At 45.6% G+C, this 19385-nt stretch overlaps 1 protein-coding gene across 2 annotated transcripts in view; it reads left to right on the top strand.

Moving 5' to 3' along the window:
* LOC106606040 (histone-lysine N-methyltransferase SETD2) overlaps window positions 1–19385 on the top strand; it is a 53082-nt gene that overhangs the window by 23679 nt on the left and 10018 nt on the right. Inside the window, exons 12-21 of one of the 2 annotated variants that reach the window (XM_082975888.1) lie at window positions 2498–2626; window positions 2825–3250; window positions 3296–4060; window positions 4640–4688; window positions 4835–5129; window positions 7736–8318; window positions 8572–8778; window positions 8932–9057; window positions 9410–9558; window positions 10236–10353. In XM_082975888.1, the coding sequence (XP_082832014.1) occupies window positions 2498–2626; window positions 2825–3250; window positions 3296–4060; window positions 4640–4688; window positions 4835–5129; window positions 7736–8318; window positions 8572–8778; window positions 8932–9057; window positions 9410–9558; window positions 10236–10353 (2847 nt within the window). Of the gene's footprint in view, window positions 1–2497; window positions 2627–2824; window positions 4061–4639; window positions 4689–4834; window positions 5130–7735; window positions 8319–8571; window positions 8779–8931; window positions 9058–9409; window positions 9559–10235; window positions 10354–19385 lie in introns of both variants that reach the window. The other variant, XM_082975887.1, reaches the window with a different exon arrangement.

Raw genomic sequence — 19385 nt, 5'->3', positions numbered from 1 at the left:
AGTTCTCATTTACAACTGCGACCTGGCCAAGATAAAGCAAAGCAGTTCGACACATATAACAACACAGAGTTACACATTGAGTAAAACAAACATACAGTCAATAATACAGTAGAAAAATAAGTCTATATACAATGTGAGCAAATGAGGTGAGATAAGGGAGGTAAAGGCAATAAATAGGCCATGGTGGCGAAGTAAATACAATATAGCAAGTAAAACACTGATTAGATTTGTCGATTTGACAGTAGATGAGTGTGCAAAGTAGAAATACTGGGGTGCAAAGGAGCAAAATAAATAAATACAGTAGGGGAAGAGGTAGTTGTTTGGGCTAAATTATAGATGGGCTATGTACAGGTGCAGTGATCTGTGAGCTGCTCTGACAGCTGGTGCTTAAAGCTAGTGAGGGAGATAAGTGTTTCCAGTTTCAGAGATTTTTGTAGTTCGTTCCAGTCATTGGCAGCAGAGAATTGGAAGGAGAGGCGGCCAAAGGAGGAATTGGCTTTAGGGGTGACCAGTGAGATATACCTGCTGGAGCGCATGCTACAGGTGGGTGCTGCTATGGTGACCAGCGAGCTGAGATAAGGGGGGACTTTACCTAGCAGGGTCTTGTAGATGACCTGGAGCCAGTGGGTTTGGTGACGAGTATGAAGCGAGGGCCAGCCAACGAGAGCGTACAGGTCGCAGTGGTGGGTAGTATATGGGGCTTTGGTGACGAAACGAATGGCACTGTGATAGACTGCATCCAATTTATTGAGTAGGGTGTTGGAGGCTATTTTGTAAATGACATCGCCAAAGTCGAGGATCGGTAAGATTGTCAGTTTTACAAGGGTGTTTGGCAACATGAGTGAAGGATGCTTTGTTGTGAAATAGGAAACCAATTCTAGATTTAACTTTGGATTGGAGATGATTGATGTGAGTCTGGAAGGAGAGTTTACAGTCTAACCAGACACCTAGGTATTTGTAGTTGTCCACATATTCTAAGTCAGAACCGTCCAGAGTAGTGATGCTGGACAGGTGGGCAGGTGCAGGCAGCGATTGGTTGAAGAGCATGCATTTAGTTTTACTTGTATTTAAGAGCAGTTGGAGGCCACGGAAGGAGAGCTGTATGGTGAGTATTTATAGAGTATTTATAGTGTATGCATATATATATATATATGCATGCATGCCCTGGTCATTTATAGTGCACTATATTTATATATATATATTCATAGGCCCTGCTCATTTATAGTGCACTATATTTATATACATATTCATAGGCCCTGGTCATTTATAGTGCACTATATTTCTATATATATTCATAGGCCCTGGTCATTTATAGTGCACTATATTTATATATATATTCATAGGCCCTGGTCATTTATAGTGCACTATATTTATAGATAGATATTTATAGGCCCTGGTCATTTATAGTGCACTATATTTATAGATAGATATTTATAGGCCATTTGGGACACACATTTTATTTCAGTTAAAGGTATACAGTTGCTTGTTTTATTTTTGTATCCCTCTGAATCAGTCAATCAGTTTGTCACACGTGTATGTTGTTATATTATGTGCTGGGTGTATTGTATTGGGGATGACTGTACTGTGTTATTATGTGGAGGGTGTATTGGGGATGTCTGTGTACTGTTATTATGTGGAGGGTGTATTGTATTGGTGATGTCTGTACTGTGTTATTATGTGGAGGGTGTATTGTATTGGGGATGTCTGTACTGTGTTATTATGTGCTGGGTGTATTGTATTGGGGATGACTGTACTGTGTTATTATGTGGAGGGTGTATTGTATTGGGGTTGTCTGTGTACTGTGTTATTATGTGGAGGGTGTATTGGGGGTGTCTGTGTACTGTGTTATTATGTGGAGGGTGTATTGTATTGGGGGTGTCTGTGTACTGTGTTATTATGTGGAGGGTGTATTGTATTGGGGATGACTGTACTGTGTTATTATGTGGAGGGTGTATTGGCGATGTCTGTGTACTGTGTTATTATGTGCTGGGTGTATTGTATTGGGGATGTCTGTGTACTGTGTTATTATGTGGAGGGTGTATTGTATTGGGGATGACTGTACTGTGTTATTATGTGGAGGGTGTATTGGGGATGTCTGTGTACTGTGTTATTATGTGCTGGGTGTATTGTATTGGGGATGTCTGTGTACTGTGTTATTATGTGGAGGGTGTATTGTATTGGGGATGACTGTACTGTGTTATTATGTGGAGGGTGTATTGGGGGTGTCTGTGTACTGTGTTATTATGTGGAGGGTGTATTGTATTGGGGATGACTGTACTGTGTTATTATGTGGAGGGTGTATTGGGGATGTCTGTGTACTGTGTTATTATGTGCTGGGTGTATTGTATTGGGGATGACTGTACTGTGTTATTATGTGGAGGGTGTATTGGGGATGTCTGTGTACTGTGTTATTATGTGGAGGGTGTTAGGATTATTATTTGTCTCAGGAGAAGGGTTTCTCTACCATAATGTTGACTTGGTGGTTTTGTATGAACAGGATACCCAGAGCCCATCCTGTCTGAAGCAGTTCCTGGACCATCACGGTCTGTCTCTACTGTGGATCTTCATGGTGGAGCTCTCTGAAGCCAAGGGCAACAGTGTCAACAACATCAAACTGCAGTTTCAGGTGACAATTAAATCCGTTCTGGGTCCAAAATATATATTTAACGTTGGTTGCTCATCCCTCACACTTGTGATCATGACAAATATGATCACTGAATCTATATGAGAATGCACTTTAGAATAAACCAATTCAGATTGTTATAATTCAAAGGTCCTAGGAATATCGAAACAATAACCAACTGACTATTCCCTGTGTCTCCAGATCATGAAGACCCTGTCAGTGCTGCCCATCTCCACTAAGAACATGTTGGAGGAGAGTCATGTCCTGAGCCTCATCCAGCGCTGGGCCCAAACACACACACACTCCCTCCCCCAGCCCCCTGGGGCCGAACAGGACGGCTACTCCAGTGAGAACACGTCCCGCGCCCAGACCCCTCTCAACACTCCCGACGGCTCCTCTGCCTCCGTCGCCAAACTGGGCCCTGAGTTGGACAGCGACACTCCCAAACGGGCCGTTTACCGTCGCCTCAAGATCAGCGAGAACAGCCTGGACAGCGCCATGTCGGACGCCAGCAAGGCCTCGGACGGTAAGGAGGAGGAAGAGGAGGATGAAGAGGAGATGGAGGACGAGGAGGTCTCACGACCTGAGCCTCCAGTGGAGAGCAGCAAACAGTCCAAGACAGAGCTGGTGGTTGAGGCCCAGGCGGTTGAGGCCCAGGCGGTTGAGGCCCAGGCGGTTGAGGCCCAGGCGGTTGAGGCCCAGGCGGTTGAGGCCCAGGCGGTTGAGGCCCAGGCGGTTGAGGCCCAGGCTCAGACTCCCACAACGGAGGAGCCGACAGAAGAGCCAGTCACAGAGCTGAAGGAGACACCAGAGGAGGTGGTGGAGACCATGGAGATCACAGAACCCGAAGCTGAGAGCCAAGACGTTAAAGATCAGGAGGAGGTGGATGAGAAGGGCGGTGACGAGGAGGTGAAAGAGGAGGGGAGTGAGGGACGGAAGGAGAGCGGAGAGGAGGAGCAGCAGCAGGCAAGTCGGTCAGTGGAGGAGAGGGAGGTTGTGGCAGGAGAGCAGGCCAACGTGGAGGTCCAGGAATCATCACATATTCAGCCAGTTCAGACGGAAGTTACTGAAACCCCTTCAGAGGAGCAGCCTGCTGAGGAGAAGGAAGAGGAGACCACCACAGCAGAGACTGGGACTGAAGATACAGAAAAGGCTCCAGGCAGCCAGGAACATCCAGGCCAAGTGGCCCCCGAGGGTCCCCCGGAGGTGGCCCCTGGCACTGAGGACGCTGCCCATGTAGTGGCCCCTGCCTCGGAGGCCCCTCCACCTCCCTCTCCGGTGGTCCCCGTGGAGCCTGCGGCGGTGGGGACGCCCTCGCAGGATGAGGAGGAGGGTGTGTCTGATGTAGAGAGCGAGAGGAGCCAGGAAGCCCTGCTCAGTGCTGTGGATATAGGAGACATGGCTGCTAGGCTGCTGGACAGCTGGAAGGACCTGAAGGCAAGGACACACACACTGATTTAACACACTGATAAATAAATACACACACACACTGATTTAACACACTGATAAATAAATACACACACACACTGATTTAACACACTGATAAATAAATACACACACACACTGATTTAACACACTGATAAATAAATACACACACACACTGATTTAACACACTGATAAATAAATAAACACACACACACACTGATTTAACACACTGATAAATAAATAAACACACACACACACTGATTTAACACACTGATAAATAAATAAACACACACACACACTGATTTAACACACTGATAAATAAATAAACACACACACACACTGATTTAACACACTGATAAATAAATAAACACACACACACACTGATTTAACACACTGATAAATAAATAAACACACACACACACTGAGTTAACACACTGATAAATAAATAAACACACACACACACTGATTTAACACACTGATAAATAAATAAACACACACACACACTGAGTTAACACACTGATAAATAAATAAACACACACACACACTGAGTTTCTTGTTATTTACATGTGTGGCGTGTGACTCATCCTTCAGGAGGTGTACAGGATCCCCAAGAAGAGCCAGGTGGAGAAGGAGATACATGGTAGGTGTCTGTCTCTGCCCCTCTCGTGCTCTTTCTCTCACTGGGTCTGTGTCCACACCTGTCACAGTGTAACATTTTATTTCCAACCGCGCTGACAGCCTACCATTGGTGGGGCTTTAACCTGGTTGATTATTCCATGGATACAGATCGTAGTCGAGACCGAGACGCTGCCCCGGCTCGCACCCCCTCCGGCAGCCGGGAACGTGACAAGGAGAGGGACAGGGAACGAGATCGAGAAAGAGAACGGGACAGGGAGCGTGACCGGGAACGTGACCGAGAAAGGGACAGGGATTGGGAGAGAGACCGGGAGAGAGACAGAGAGAGAGACTGGGACAGAGACTCTGAGAAGACACCCCGCAGCACAGAGAGACGGAGGAGGCGTGCCTCCACCTCCCCACCACCCTCAGCATACGAGAGGAGCAGCAGGCGACATGAGGACCGGTAGGACTGGCTGGAACACCAACATGCTCATATAGACTGACTAGCTATGGATGATCACGTCCTATGACTGTATGACTGAATGACTTTCTGAATCATTCTACAATACTTCAACGGTTTTAGAAACAAAACTCTTGATGACTTTAGGCTCCTTTTCAAATTGTACCCTTTTCCCAAAAGTAGTGTACTGAATAGGGTCCCACAGGGCTCTGGTCAAAAGTAGTGTACTGAATAGGGTCCCATAGGGCTCTGGTTAAAAGTAGTGTACTGAATAGGGTCCCATAGGGCTCTGGTTAAAAGTAGTGTACTGAATAGGGTCCCATAGGGCTCTGGTTAAAAGTAGTGTACTGAATAGGGTCCCATAGGGCTCTGGTTAAAAGTAGTGTACTGAATAGGGTCCCATAGGGCTCTGGTTAAAAGTAGTGTACTGAATAGGGTCCCATAGGGCTCTGGTTAAAAGTAGTGTACTGAATAGGGTCCCATAGGGCTCTGGTTAAAAGTAGTGTACTGAATAGGGTCCCATAGGGCTCTGGTTAAAAGTAGTGTACTGAATAGGGTCCCATAGGGCTCTGGTTAAAAGTAGTGTACTGAATAGGGTCCCATAGGGCTCTGGTTAAAAGTAGTGTACTGAATAGGGTCCCATAGGGCTCTGGTTAAAAGTAGTGTACTGAATAGGGTCCCACAGGGCTCTGGTCAAAAGTAGTGTACTGAATAGGGTCCCACAGGGCTCTGGTTAAAAGTAGTGTACTGAATAGGGTCCCATAGGGCTCTGGTTAAAAGTAGTGTACTGAATAGGGTCCCATAGGGCTCTGGTCAAAAGTAGTGTACTGAATAGGGTCCCATAGGGCTCTGGTCAAAAGTAGTGTACTGAATAGGGTTCCACAGGGCTCTGGTTAAAAGTAGTGTACTGAATAGGGTTCCACAGGGCTCTGGTTAAAAGTAGTGTACTGAATAGGGTCCCATAGGGCTCTGGTTAAAAGTAGTGTACTGAATAGGGTCCCATAGGGCTCTGGTTAAAAGTAGTGTACTGAATAGGGTCCCATAGGGCTCTGGTTAAAAGTAGTGTACTGAATAGGGTCCCATAGGGCTCTGGTTAAAAGTAGTGTACTGAATAGGGTCCCACAGGGCTCTGGTCAAAAGTAGTGTACTGAATAGGGTCCCACAGGGCTCTGGTTAAAAGTAGTGTACTGAATAGGGTCCCATAGGGCTCTGGTTAAAAGTAGTGTACTGAATAGGGTCCCATAGGGCTCTGGTCAAAAGTAGTGTACTGAATAGGGTCCCATAGGGCTCTGGTTAAAAGTAGTGTACTGAATAGGGTTCCACAGGGCTCTGGTTAAAAGTAGTGTACTGAATAGGGTCCCACAGGGCTCTGGTCAAAAGTAGTGCACTATATTGTTGACTTGTAGAAATGTCTGTTGTGTTGATCTCTGTAGACAGTAGTATTGACTGTGTGTTTCTAGGTTTGACCTGTTGATCTCTGTAGACAGTAGTATTGACTGTGTGTTTCTAGGTTTGACCTGTTGATCTCTGTAGACAGTAGTATTGACTGTGTGTTTCTAGGTGTGACCTGTTGATCTCTGTAGACAGTAGTATTGACGGTGTGTTTCTAGGTGTGACCTGTTGATCTCTGTAGACAGTAGTATTGACTGTGTGTTTCTAGGTGTGACCTGTTGATCTCTGTAGACAGTAGTATTGACTGTGTGTTTCTAGGTTTGACCTGTTGATCTCTGTAGACAGTAGTATTGACTGTGTGTTTCTAGGTGTGACCTGTTGATCTCTGTAGACAGTAGTATTGACTGTGTGTTTCTAGGTTTGACCTGTTGATCTCTGTAGACAGTAGTATTGACTGTGTGTTTCTAGGTTTGACCTGTTGATCTCTGTAGACAGTAGTATTGACTGTGTGTTTCTAGGTGTGACCTGTTGATCTCTGTAGACAGTAGTATTGACTGTGTGTTTCTAGGTGTGACCTGTTGATCTCTGTAGACAGTAGTATTGACTGTGTGTTTCTAGGTGTGACCTGTTGATCTCTGTAGACAGTAGTATTGACTGTGTGTTTCTAGGTGTGACCTGTTGATCTCTGTAGACAGTAGTATTGACGGTGTGTTTCTAGGTGTGACCTGTTGATCTCTGTAGACAGTAGTATTGACTGTGTGTTTCTAGGTTTGACCTGTTGATCCTGTAGACAGTAGTATTGACTGTGTGTTTCTAGGTTTGACCTGTTGATCTCTGTAGACAGTAGTATTGACTGTGTGTTTCTAGGTGTGACCTGTTGATCTCTGTAGACAGTAGTATTGACGGTGTGTTTCTAGGTGTGACCTGTTGATCTCTGTAGACAGTAGTATTGACTGTGTGTTTCTAGGTGTGACCTGTTGATCTCTGTAGACAGTAGTATTGACTGTGTGTTTCTAGGTGTGACCTGTTGATCTCTGTAGACAGTAGTATTGACTGTGTGTTTCTAGGTGTGACCTGTTGATCTCTGTAGACAGTAGTATTGACTGTGTGTTTCTAGGTTTGACCTGTTGATCTCTGTAGACAGTAGTATTGACTGTGTGTTTCTAGGTGTGACCTGTTGATCTCTGTAGACAGTAGTATTGACTGTGTGTTTCTAGGTTTGACCTGGCTAACAGCAGTAAGAAGACCCGTTCCATCACCAAGGAACGCACCAAGCTGTCCACAGAGGAGCGCAGGAAGCTGTTTGAACAGGAGGTGGCCCAGCGCGAGGTCCAGAAACAACAACAACAGTTACAACAACATCAACAACAACAGCGGCAGCAGCAGCTCCAGACTCTAGCCTACGATGCAGCCCTGACCTACACTACCAGCCCAGCTGGCTTCATCCACTACCCCCCCGGCTACCCCCTCCAGACCTACGTGGACCCCGTCAACCCCAACGCAGGCAAGGTGCTGCTGCCTACCCCTCCCGTGGAGCCCCTGGTCCCAGCCACCCTGGTCTTGGAGCAGACCCCTCCCCAGGCTCTGATCACCGAGCTGGGCATGACCTCTCCCTCCTCTACCTCCCAGCCCCCTCCAGTCTCCAACCTCTCCAGCATCTCCCAACACATCCACCAACCCACTACGCCTCTGGAGCTCCACCACGGCACCACCCAGCAGTATGCCCAGCAGCCCAGCGTGGCAGGCCAGGACCCGGGTGTAGGCGTCCTGTCAGTGCCTGCTGTGTCTGCGCCGCCTCAGGTGCTTCAATTTTATATTCCTCATCATTTTAATGGATTTTTATTTTATTGTAAAGTGACTTTCGATGTTTTGAAAAGCGCTCGAAATAACATTATTATTCAGGGCTCCAGAGTACTACCATTTGGTCTCGTTTTACAACCCTTTGACTTGGCTGTGCAAGTAAACATTTTTAATTGGCTGCATCAGTGCAAGTTACAAATTCCATCTGGTCCCCTAACTCCAAACGTCCTATATTTGTTTGTAATTGTTGTAGGTGTCGGCGGGCCAGGGGAGTTACACCACACTGTGGGACCCTACCACCCAGCAGGCTGTGACAGTACAGACCCAGGTAGCACCACAGTACCAGGTTGTCCCAGCACCACCTCCCACCCAGACAGCCATCTACTACCAGGGTCAGCCCTGTCAGACCATCTACAGTATCCCCACTGCCTATCCACAGGCTAACACACCTGTCCTGCAGGTAGGCACACACACTGCCCAGTGTCCTGAACAGTCAACACATAGAGGCTTTCAAGCAACGCATGAAAAAAGACCTGTTTCATGACTAGATCAGAAGGTTTCTCTCTGAGTAGCTGTGTGATCTCTGTGTGTCTGTCAACCCTGTTCTGGCCAGGCCTACGCTGATCCGGCTGCCAGCTACCTCCACGGTCAGCCGGTGTACACCGGTCATCAGCAAGGAGTGGTGGTTCAGCAGGGGGGTACGGTCACTACCATCGTCACCTCACAGACTGTCCAGCAGGTAAGGCCTCCAGCCAGACCCAGACGCATCAACACTGATCAAATAGATGCATTAATCGTTGTAAATATTTGTCTGTTAAAACATCACACAAAGTCAATGACTTTCAGACTAGTTGCAGACTCACAAAGGTCGACATGTTGCTCATCCTCTGTTGTCCATCATCCGTCTGGATGTCTGGCTGTACCCTTCTCCAAGCTACCACAAGGGGGAGGCAGTGTACCAACGTGATAGTAGTCTTGTCCAGCAGTTTCATACTATGTTTTCTATCATGATGAAGGCCTCATAAACAGTTGTTTTCTAACCACTAGAGGAGACTTCCTGTCTTTTCACCTGCCTCTTTTCCTCTGTCCAGGAGATGCCCAACGCTCTGTTAGTCCCCAACAGTATGATAGACCTGCCCCCTCCCTCTCCTCCCAAACCCAAAACCATCGTCCTGCCCCCCAGCTGGAAGGTAGCACGGGACGGAGAGGGAAAGATCTACTATTATCACGTCATCACCAGGTAGGCTGCCGGTCTCTCTCTGTCTGCCTGCCTGCTGGTCTCTGCCGGTCTCTCTCTGCCTGCCTGCCTGTCTCTGCTGGTCTCTCTCTGCCTGCCTGCCTGTCTCTGCCTGTCTCTGCTGGTCTCTCTCTGTCTGCCTGCCTGTCTCTGCTGGTCTCTCTCTGTCTGCCTGCCTGTGTCTGCCTGTCTCTGCCGGTCTCTCTCTGCCTGCCTGCCTGTCTCTGCTGGTCTCTCTCTGTCTGCCTGCCTGTCTCTGCTGGTCTCTCTCTGTCTGCCTGCCTGTCTCTGCTGGTCTCTGCCGGTCTCTCTCTGCCTGCCTGCCTGTCTCTGCCTGTCTCTGCTGGTCTCTCTCTGTCTACCTGCCTGTCTCTGCTGGTCTCTCTCTGTCTGCCTGCCTGTCTCTGCCTGTCTCTGCCGGTCTCTCTCTGTCTGACTGCCTGTCTCTGCCGGTCTCTCTCTGTCTGACTGCCTGTCTCTGCCTGCCTCTGCCGGTCTCTCTCTGTCTGACTGCCTGCCTGCCTGTGTCTGTCTGTCTCGTACTGTCTGCTTTTGTGACTGTGTGTGTATCTGTCAGCTTGTCGGTCTGACTGCACATGTCTGACTGACTCTGTGTCTGGCTGCGTTTGTCTGCCTGGAATTGTGTGTCTTACTGTGTATCTAACCCCACCCTCCTACAGGCAGACTCAGTGGGATCCTCCCAGCAGCTGGGACGGGGCCAGTGAAGACTCTCACAGCTTAGACCACGAGGCTGAGATGGACCTGGGGACGCCCACCTACGACGAGAACCCCTCCAAGGTGACCTTTAACCCTGAAAACACACAGGCCAAGGCCTTTCAAATGCATCCTTCCTTCCTTGATATAATCACTAGCTAGGTTTCCATCCAATTGGTGACAGATTCCATCCAATTGGTGACGAATATTCTAAAATCTGCATAAAAACCATAGTGTATTTTCCCTCCAGAGATGTTTCCATCAAATTGACTTGTTGCAGATGAAAGGCTGTGTGTGATGACAGTGCACATGAACTACTTTTTGCGGTTTAAATTCAAGTTAAATGGGTTTCCGTCACATTTTCAACTCCACTCAGGGTTTTCTCTGGGTATTTATTGGAAAGGAGCATCAAGCTCATCACCTTGTTCTTTCACCACCCTGTGAAGTTCATCATTTATTTCATCTGTAGCCTATTAAACTGCAGGCCTTCCTGACCAGTCGTAGTGGGAGGACCACACATGTCATCGCGTGACTCAAGTTTACTTCCATATGATGGTTATTTTATCAATATTTGAGCATAAAAGCGTTTCTGATGACATTTCTCGCATAATTCATTTTCCAGACACAAAAAGATCTCACCTTGTCTAGAGTATTTTGTTTTGTCGACACATTTACCGTGTTCTGTTTCCATCAGGCCTGTCATGACAAGTACTTTACTCCTATAAGAAGGTTGGATGGAAACGTGGACACTGATCTGTATGTTAGTTGATAGATGAAAACATGGCTTCCTTCCGTCTCATTACTTTCACCAATCTGACTGGTAGATCAGTGATTTTCCTCAAGGACGGAAAGGTGGGTGGTTATTAAGGTATTTGAATATGGCCCAAATCTCATGACTCATGGTTGAATCAGATTCACACAGGACTCTAGTCAAATGTAGTGCACTGTCCAGGGACTAGGGTGTCATTTGTCCACGGGACTATGGTCATACATGGTCAGTAGAGTTCCATACAGTCTTTAGGTTGGAGCCCCTAGTGGTGTGAGTCTAGGAGTACCAACCCTGCTATAATATCCATTATATTGCCTTGTGGTTTTTGGACGCAAGAGTTTTTCTAAAAGATGATGGCGTGAAAACAGATCTACTCTAACTCATCTGTGCAAAAGCAAAATATTTTAGCTTGGTTTGCTTCCCAGAATGTTTGTGCTTGCATGTGAAACATGATGATGATGCTGGTGTTCCTCCCATCGGTTAATTGAAGCTGTTGCTAAAGGATTATTTTCAGCTGTGGTTCTTCTCCTGGGAGAGAGAATCACCCCCCTGAAGGGCCTCTAGTCTACAGTGTCAGACAGGGGCTACATCCTCAAATGGCACCCTATTCCCTACATAGTGCACCACTACCTTATGCGTCCTGGTCTAAAGTAGTGCACTACATAGGGGCAAGGGTTCCATTTGGGATGCAGACAGACACTATAACGCTAGCTGTAGATACAGTGGATCACATCTTAAGAGCTTCATCAACATCTGAAGGTAAGGGTGAGCTAGGTTTAGGAGCTGTTAGATCAACCCACATCTTCATCAACATCTGAAGGTAAGGGTGAGCTAGGTTTAGGAGCTGTTAGATCAACCCACATCTTCATCAACATCTGAAGGTAAGGGTGAGCTAGGTTTAGGAGCTGTTAGATCAACCCACATCTTCATCAACATCTGAAGGTAAGGGTGAGCTAGGTTTAGGAGCTGTTAAAACAACCCACATCTTCATCAACATCTGAAGGTAAGGGTGAGCTAGGTTTAGGAGCTATTAAAACAACCCACATCTTCATCAACATCTGAAGGTAAGGGTGAGCTAGGTTTAGGAGCTGTTAAAACAACCCACATCTTCATCAACATCTGAAGGTAAGGGTGAGCTAGGTTTAGGAGCTGTTAAAACAACCCACATCTTCATCAACATCTGAAGGTAAGGGTGAGCTAGGTTTAGGAGCTGTTAAAACAACCCACATCTTCATCAACATCTGAAGGTAAGGGTGAGCTAGGTTTAGGAGCTGTTAAATCAACCCACATCTTCATCAACATCTGAAGGTAAGGGTGAGCTAGGTTTAGGAGCTGTTAGATCAACCCACATCTTCATCAACATCTGAAGGTAAGGGTGAGCTAGGTTTAGGAGCTGTTAGATCAACCCACATCTTCATCAACATCTGAAGGTAAGGGTGAGCTAGGTTTAGGAGCTGTTAAAACAACCCACATCTTCATCAACATCTGAAGGTAAGGGTGAGCTAGGTTTAGGAGCTGTTAGATCAACCCACATCTTCATCAACATCTGAAGGTAAGGGTGAGCTAGGTTTAGGAGCTGTTAGATCAACCCACATCTTCATCAACATCTGAAGGTAAGGGTGAGCTAGGTTTAGGAGCTGTTAAATCAACCCACATCTTCATCAACATCTGAAGGTAAGGGTGAGCTAGGTTTAGGAGCTGTTAAAACAACCCACATCTTCATCAACATCTGAAGGTAAGGGTGAGCTAGGTTTAGGAGCTGTTAAATCAACCCACATCTTCATCAACATCTGAAGGTAAGGGTGAGCTAGGTTTAGGAGCTGTTAGATCAACCCACATCTTCATCAACATCTGAAGGTAAGGGTGAGCTAGGTTTAGGAGCTGTTAAATCAACCCACATCTTCATCAACATCTGAAGGTAAGGGTGAGCTAGGTTTAGGAGCTGTTAAATCAACCCACATCTTCATCAACATCTGAAGGTAAGGGTGAGCTAGGTTTAGGAGCTGTTAAAACAACCCACATCTTCATCAACATCTGAAGGTAAGGGTGAGCTAGGTTTAGGAGCTGTTAGATCAACCCACATCTTCATCAACATCTGAAGGTAAGGGTGAGCTAGGTTTAGGAGCTGTTAGATCAACCCACATCTTCATCAACATCTGAAGGTAAGAGTGAGCTAGGTTTAGGAGCTGTTAGATCAACCCACATCTTCATCAACATCTGAAGGTAAGGGTGAGCTAGGTTTAGGAGCTGTTAAAACAACCCACATCTTCATCAACATCTGAAGGTAAGGGTGAGCTAGGTTTAGGAGCTGTTAGATCAACCCACATCTTCATCAACATCTGAAGGTAAGGGCGAGCTAGGTTTAGGAGCTGTTAGATCAACCCACATCTTCATCAACATCTGAAGGTAAGGGTGAGCTAGGTTTAGGAGCTGTTAAATCAACCCACATCTTCATCAACATCTGAAGGTAAGGGTGAGCTAGGTTTAGGAGCTGTTAAAACAACCCACATCTTCATCAACATCTGAAGGTAAGGGTGAGCTAGGTTTAGGAGCTGTTAGATCAACCCACATCTTCATCAACATCTGAAGGTAAGAGTGAGCTAGGTTTAGGAGCTGTTAGATCAACCCACATCTTCATCAACATCTGAAGGTAAGGGTGAGCTAGGTTTAGGAGCTGTTAGATCAACCCACATCTTCATCAACATCTGAAGGTAAGGGTGAGCTAGGTTTAGGAGCTGTTAAAACAACCCACATCTTCATCAACATCTGAAGGTAAGGGTGAGCTAGGTTTAGGAGGTACAAGATCCAACCCACATATCATTTCTGCTCCGCTCTGCATGCATTATTTGGTGTTTTACGTTGTACACAGAGGATATTTTTTTCAGAATTCTGCATGTGGAGTCTCAATTTGGTATTCGTCCCATTTTGTGAATTCTTGGCTGGTGAGCGGACCCCAGACCTCACAACCATAATGAGCAATGGTTTGATTCAAGTATTTTTTTTTAGCCAGATCCTAATTGGTGGGTCAAATGTTATGTTCCTTTTGATGGCATCGAAGGCCCTTCTTGCCTTGTCTCTCAGATCGTTCACAGCTTTGTGGAAGTTACCCGTGGTGCTGATGTTTAGGCCGAGGTATGTATAGTTGTTTTGTGTGCTCTAGGACAACGGTGTCTAGATGGAATTTGTATTTGTGGTTCTGGTGACTGGACCTTTTTTGGAACACCATTATTTTTGTCTTACTGAGAGTTACTGTCAGGGCCCAGGTCTGACAGTATCTGTGCAGAAGATCTAGGTGCTGCTGTAGGCCCTCCTTGGTTGGGGACAGAAGGACCAGATCATCAGCAAACAGACGTTTGACTTCAGATTCTAGTAGGGTGAGGCCGGGTGCTGCAGACTGTTCTAGTGCCCTCGCCATTCGTTGATGTATATGTTGAAGAGGGTGGGGCTTAAGCTGCATCCCTGTCTCAGCCCCCGGCCCTGTGGAAAGAAATGTGCGTTTTGTCAATTTTATCACACTTGTTTTGTGTACATGGATTTTCTAATGTCGTATGTTTTTCCCCCAACACCACTTTCCATCAATTTGTATTGTAGACCCTCATGACAAATTGAGCCGAAGGCTTTTTTGAAATCAACAAAGCATGAGAAGACTGCCTTTGTTTTGGTTTGTTTGTCAGTTAGGGTGTGCGGGATGAATATGTGGTCTGTCATACGGTAATTTGGTAAAAAGCCAATATGACATTTCCTCACTACATTGTTTTCACTGAGGAAATGTACAAGTCTGCTGTTAATGATAATGCAGACGATTTTCCCAAGGTTGTTGTTGACGCTTATCAGTTGGAATTTGTGGTCTGTATATTTGATCATTTAATTTAGGATACTGCCAACTCCACAGGCCTTTTTGGGTTGGAGGGTTTGTATTTTGTCCTGTAGTTCATTCAAGGTAGTTGGAGAATCCAGTGGGTTCTGGTAGTCTTTAATAGTTGATTCTAACATTTGTATTTGATCATGTATATGTTTTTGCTCTTCTTTGTTATAGAGCCAAAAAGATTGGAGAAGTGGTTTATCCACACATCTCCACTTCGGATAGATAGCTCTTCGTGTTGTTTCTTTAGTATTTTCCCATTTTCCCAGTAGTGGTTAGAGTCTATGGATTCTTCAATTACATTGAGCTGATTTCTGACGTGCTGTTCCTTCTTTTTCCGTAGTGTATTTCTGTATTGTTTTAGTGATTCACCATAGTGAAGTCGTAGGCTCAGGTTTTCTGGGTCTCTATGTTTTTGGTTGGATAGATTTCTCAATTTCTTTCTTTAGGTTTTTTGCTTTCTTCATCAAACCATTTGTCATTGTTGTTCATTTTCTTAGGTTGTTTTGACATTTTAGATTTGATAGGGAAGCTGAGAAAACCTAAACAGTATTTTTACTGCCAAGTTTACATCTTCACTATTACGTTTTGTCCAGGAAGTTGTCTAACAGGGATTGAATTTGCCTAATTGTTTTTTTGGTTAGGTTTCCACACTACTTTCCTTCCATCTATAGCATTTCTTAATATTATTCAGTTCCTTTGGCTTTGATGCTTCATGATTTGAGTATTGCTCTGTTCAAGTAGACTGTAATTTTGCTGTGATCTGATAGGGGTGTCAGTGGGCTGACTGAACGCTCTGAGAGAATGTGGGTTGAGGTCAGTGATAAAGTAGTCTACAGTACTACTGCCAAGAGATGAGCTGTAGGTGTACCTACCGTAGGAGTCCCCTCAAAGCCTACCATTGACTGTGTATATACCCAACGTGTGACAGAGCTGCAGGAGTTGACCCGTTTTTGTTGGTTTTATTGTTGTAGTTGTGCCTAGGGGGTTATATGGATGGGGGAGGGAATGCTGTCACTTCCAGGTAGGTGTTTGTTGCCACAAATTAGTACATGTCCCTGGGCCTGGAAATGATTGATTTCCCCCTCCAGGATGGAGAAGCTGTCTTCATTAAAGTATGGGTATTCTAGTGGTAGCACACAGTAGGACATTTTTCTCTGTTTAGTTCATGTCCTTTTGAATTTCTAGCCAAACGTAAAATGTTCCTGTTTTGATTAATTTAATAGAGTGAGTTAGGTCTGCTCTATACCAAATTAGCAAAGCCCCTGAGACCCTTCCCTGTTTCACACCTGGTATTTTGGTGGATGGGACTACCAGCTCTCTGTAACCTAGAGGGTAACCACTGCGTCCATCTCTATACCTTGTTTCTTGTAGGATGACAATGTCTGTATTTCTTTAGTGAAGTCTGGGTTCCTGCTCTTTAGGCCAAAGGCAGATGACTTCAGGCCTTGGACATTCCAGGATGAGATGGTGAAGGCTTTGTGTTCCATAAAGTGTCCAATGTTGTTAGTCGTGTGGTTTGGCCTCAGACCAGTAAGTGTGATCAGAGCCTGCTGAGCATCTGGTACATGCCATTGGCTTGGGCTAGTGTAAGAGTGGGGGTTGGGCCTGTTAGCCTGGGTGTATGTGTGACTTTCATGTTGAGGCCCTCTTTGTGGGAGTGGGGGACATGGGGTGGGCAGGAGGGTCATAGGTCTGATCTGAGGGTGCCTATATGGGGTGTAGGCATGGTTATGTATTTCTCTCTTGCGCTCACTCTCTCGCTCTCTCTCTCTATCGCTCTCTCTTTTCTGTCATTTGTTTTCCCTCTTCTTTGATCGTAATGGAAACCAGGTTTGTGGTTTCTTGGTTTAGCGTCTACGTACTGGGCCCTTTTGTCTCTGAGCGGAAATGTTTTCAGATGTGTGTCTGAGAGGGAGAGACCCTTTCTTTATGATGGGATGTCTCCATCGCTCTCTTTCTTTACGATGGGATGTCTCCATCTCTCTCTTTCTTTACGATGGGATGTCTCCATCTCTCTCTTTCTTTACGATGGGATGTCTCCATCTCTCTCTTTCTTTACGATGGGATGTCTCCATCTCTCTCTTTCTTTACGATGGGATGTCTCATCTCTCTCTTTCTTTACGATGGGATGTCTCCATCTCTCTCTTTCTTTACGATGGGATGTCTCCATCTCTCTCTTTCTTTATGATGGGATGTCTCCATCTCTCTCTTTCTTTACGATGGGATGTCTCATCTCTCTCTTTCTTTACGATGGGATGTCTCCATCTCTCTCTTTCTTTATGATGGGATGTCTCCATCTCTCTCTTTCTTTACGATGGGATGTCTCCATCTCTCTCTTTCTTTATGATGGGATGTCTCCATCTCTCTCTTTCTTTATGATGGGATGTCTCCATCTCTCTCTTTCTTTATGATGGGATGTCTCCATCTCTCTCTTTCTTTACGATGGGATGTCTCCATCTCTCTCTTTCTTTATGATGGGATGTCTCCATCTCTCTCTTTCTTTACGATGGGATGTCTCATCTCTCTTTCTTTACGATGGGATGTCTCATCTCTCGCTTTCTTTACGATGGGATGTCTCATCTCTCTCTTTCTTTACGATGGGATGTCTCATCTCTCTCTTTCTTTACGATGGGATGTCTCCATCTCTCTCTTTCTTTACGATGGGATGTCTCATCTCTCTCTTTCTTTATGATGGGATGTCTCATCTCTCTCTTTCTTTATGATGGGATGTCTCCATCTCTCTCTTTCTTTATGATGGGATGTCGCTCTCTTTCTTTCTTTACGATGGGATGTCTCCATCTCTCTCTTTCTTTACGATGGGATGTCTCCATCTCTCTCTTTCTTTATGATGGGATGTCGCTCTCTTTCTTTCTTTACGATGGGATGTCTCCATCTCTCTCTTTCTTTACGATGGGATGTCTCATCTCTCTCTTTCTTTATGATGGGATGTCGCTCTCTTTCTTTCTTTACGATGGGATGTCTCCATCTCTCTCTTTCTTTACGATGGGATGTCTCATCTCTCTCTTTCTTTATGATGGGATGTCGCTCTCTTTCTTTCTTTACGATGGGATGTCTCCATCTCTCTCTTTCTTTACGATGGGATGTCTCCATCTCTCTCTTTCTTTACGATGGGATGTCTCATCTCTCTCTTTCTTTATGATGGGATGTCGCTCTCTTTCTTTCTTTACGATGGGATGTCGCTCTCTTTCTTTCTTTACGATGGGATGTCGCTCTCTTTCTTTCTTTACGATGAGATGACGCTCTCTTTCTTTACGATGGGATGATCGCTCTCTTTCTTTCTTTACGATGGGATGTCGCGCTCTTTCTTTCTTTACGATGGGATGTCGCTCTCTTTCTTTCTTTACGATGGGATGTCTCTTTCTTTCTTTACGATGGGATGTCGCTCTCTTTCTTTACGATGGGATGTCGCTCTCTTTCTTTACGATGGGATGTCGCTCTCTCTCTTTCTTTACGATGGGATGTCTCCGTCTCTCTCTTTCTTTACGATGGGATGTCGCTCTCTTTCTTTACGATGGGATGTCGCTCTTTCTTTACGATGGGATGTCGCTCTCTTTCTTTCTTTACGATGGGATGACGCTCTCTTTCTTTACGATGGGATGACGCTCTCTTTCTTTACGATGGGATGACGCTCTCTTTCTTTCTTTACGATGGGATGACGCTCTCTTTCTTTCTTTACGATGGGACGACGCTCTCTTTCTTTCTTTACGATGGGACGTCGCTTTCTTTCTTTACGATGGGACGTCGCTTTCTTTCTTTACGATGGGACGTCGCTTTCTTTCTTTACGATGGGACGTCGCTCTTTCTTTACGATGGGACGTCGCTCTTTCTTTACGATGGGATGTGTCTTTCTTTACGATGAGATGACGCTCTCTTTCTTTACGATGGGATGACGCTCTCTTTCTTTCTTTACGATGGGACGACGCTCTCTTTCTTTCTTTACGATGGGATGACGCTCTCTTTCTTTCTTTACGATGGGACGACGCTCTCTTTCTTTCTTTACGATGGGACGTCGCTCTTTCTTTACGATGGGACGTCGCTCTTTCTTTACGATGGGATGTGTCTTTCTTTCTTTACGATGGGATGTCTCCATCTCTCTCTTTTTTTGATGGGATGTCTCTCTCTTTACGATGGAACGTCTATTTCTTTACGATGGGATGTCTCTTTCTTTACGATGGGATGTCTCTCTCTTTACGATGGGATGTCTCTTTCTTTCTTTACGATGGGATGACGCTCTCTTTCTTTCTTTCTTTACGATGGGATGACGCTTTCTTTCTTTCTTTACGATGGGATGACGCTCTCTTTCTTTCTTTACGATGGGATGACGCTCTCTTTCTTTCTTTACGATGGGACGACGCTCTCTTTCTTTCTTTACGATGGGACGACGCTCTCTTTCTTTCTTTACGATGGGACGACGCTCTCTCTTTCTTTACGATGGGACGTCGCTCTCTTTCTTTCTTTACG

This window comes from Salmo salar, chromosome 05 (assembly GCF_965601325.2).
Source record: "Salmo salar chromosome 05, fSalSal1, whole genome shotgun sequence".
Lineage (NCBI taxonomy): Eukaryota > Metazoa > Chordata > Actinopteri > Salmoniformes > Salmonidae > Salmo > Salmo salar.
Note: the sequence above shows the minus strand (reverse complement) of the source record. Positions and strands in the feature narration are given on the sequence as shown.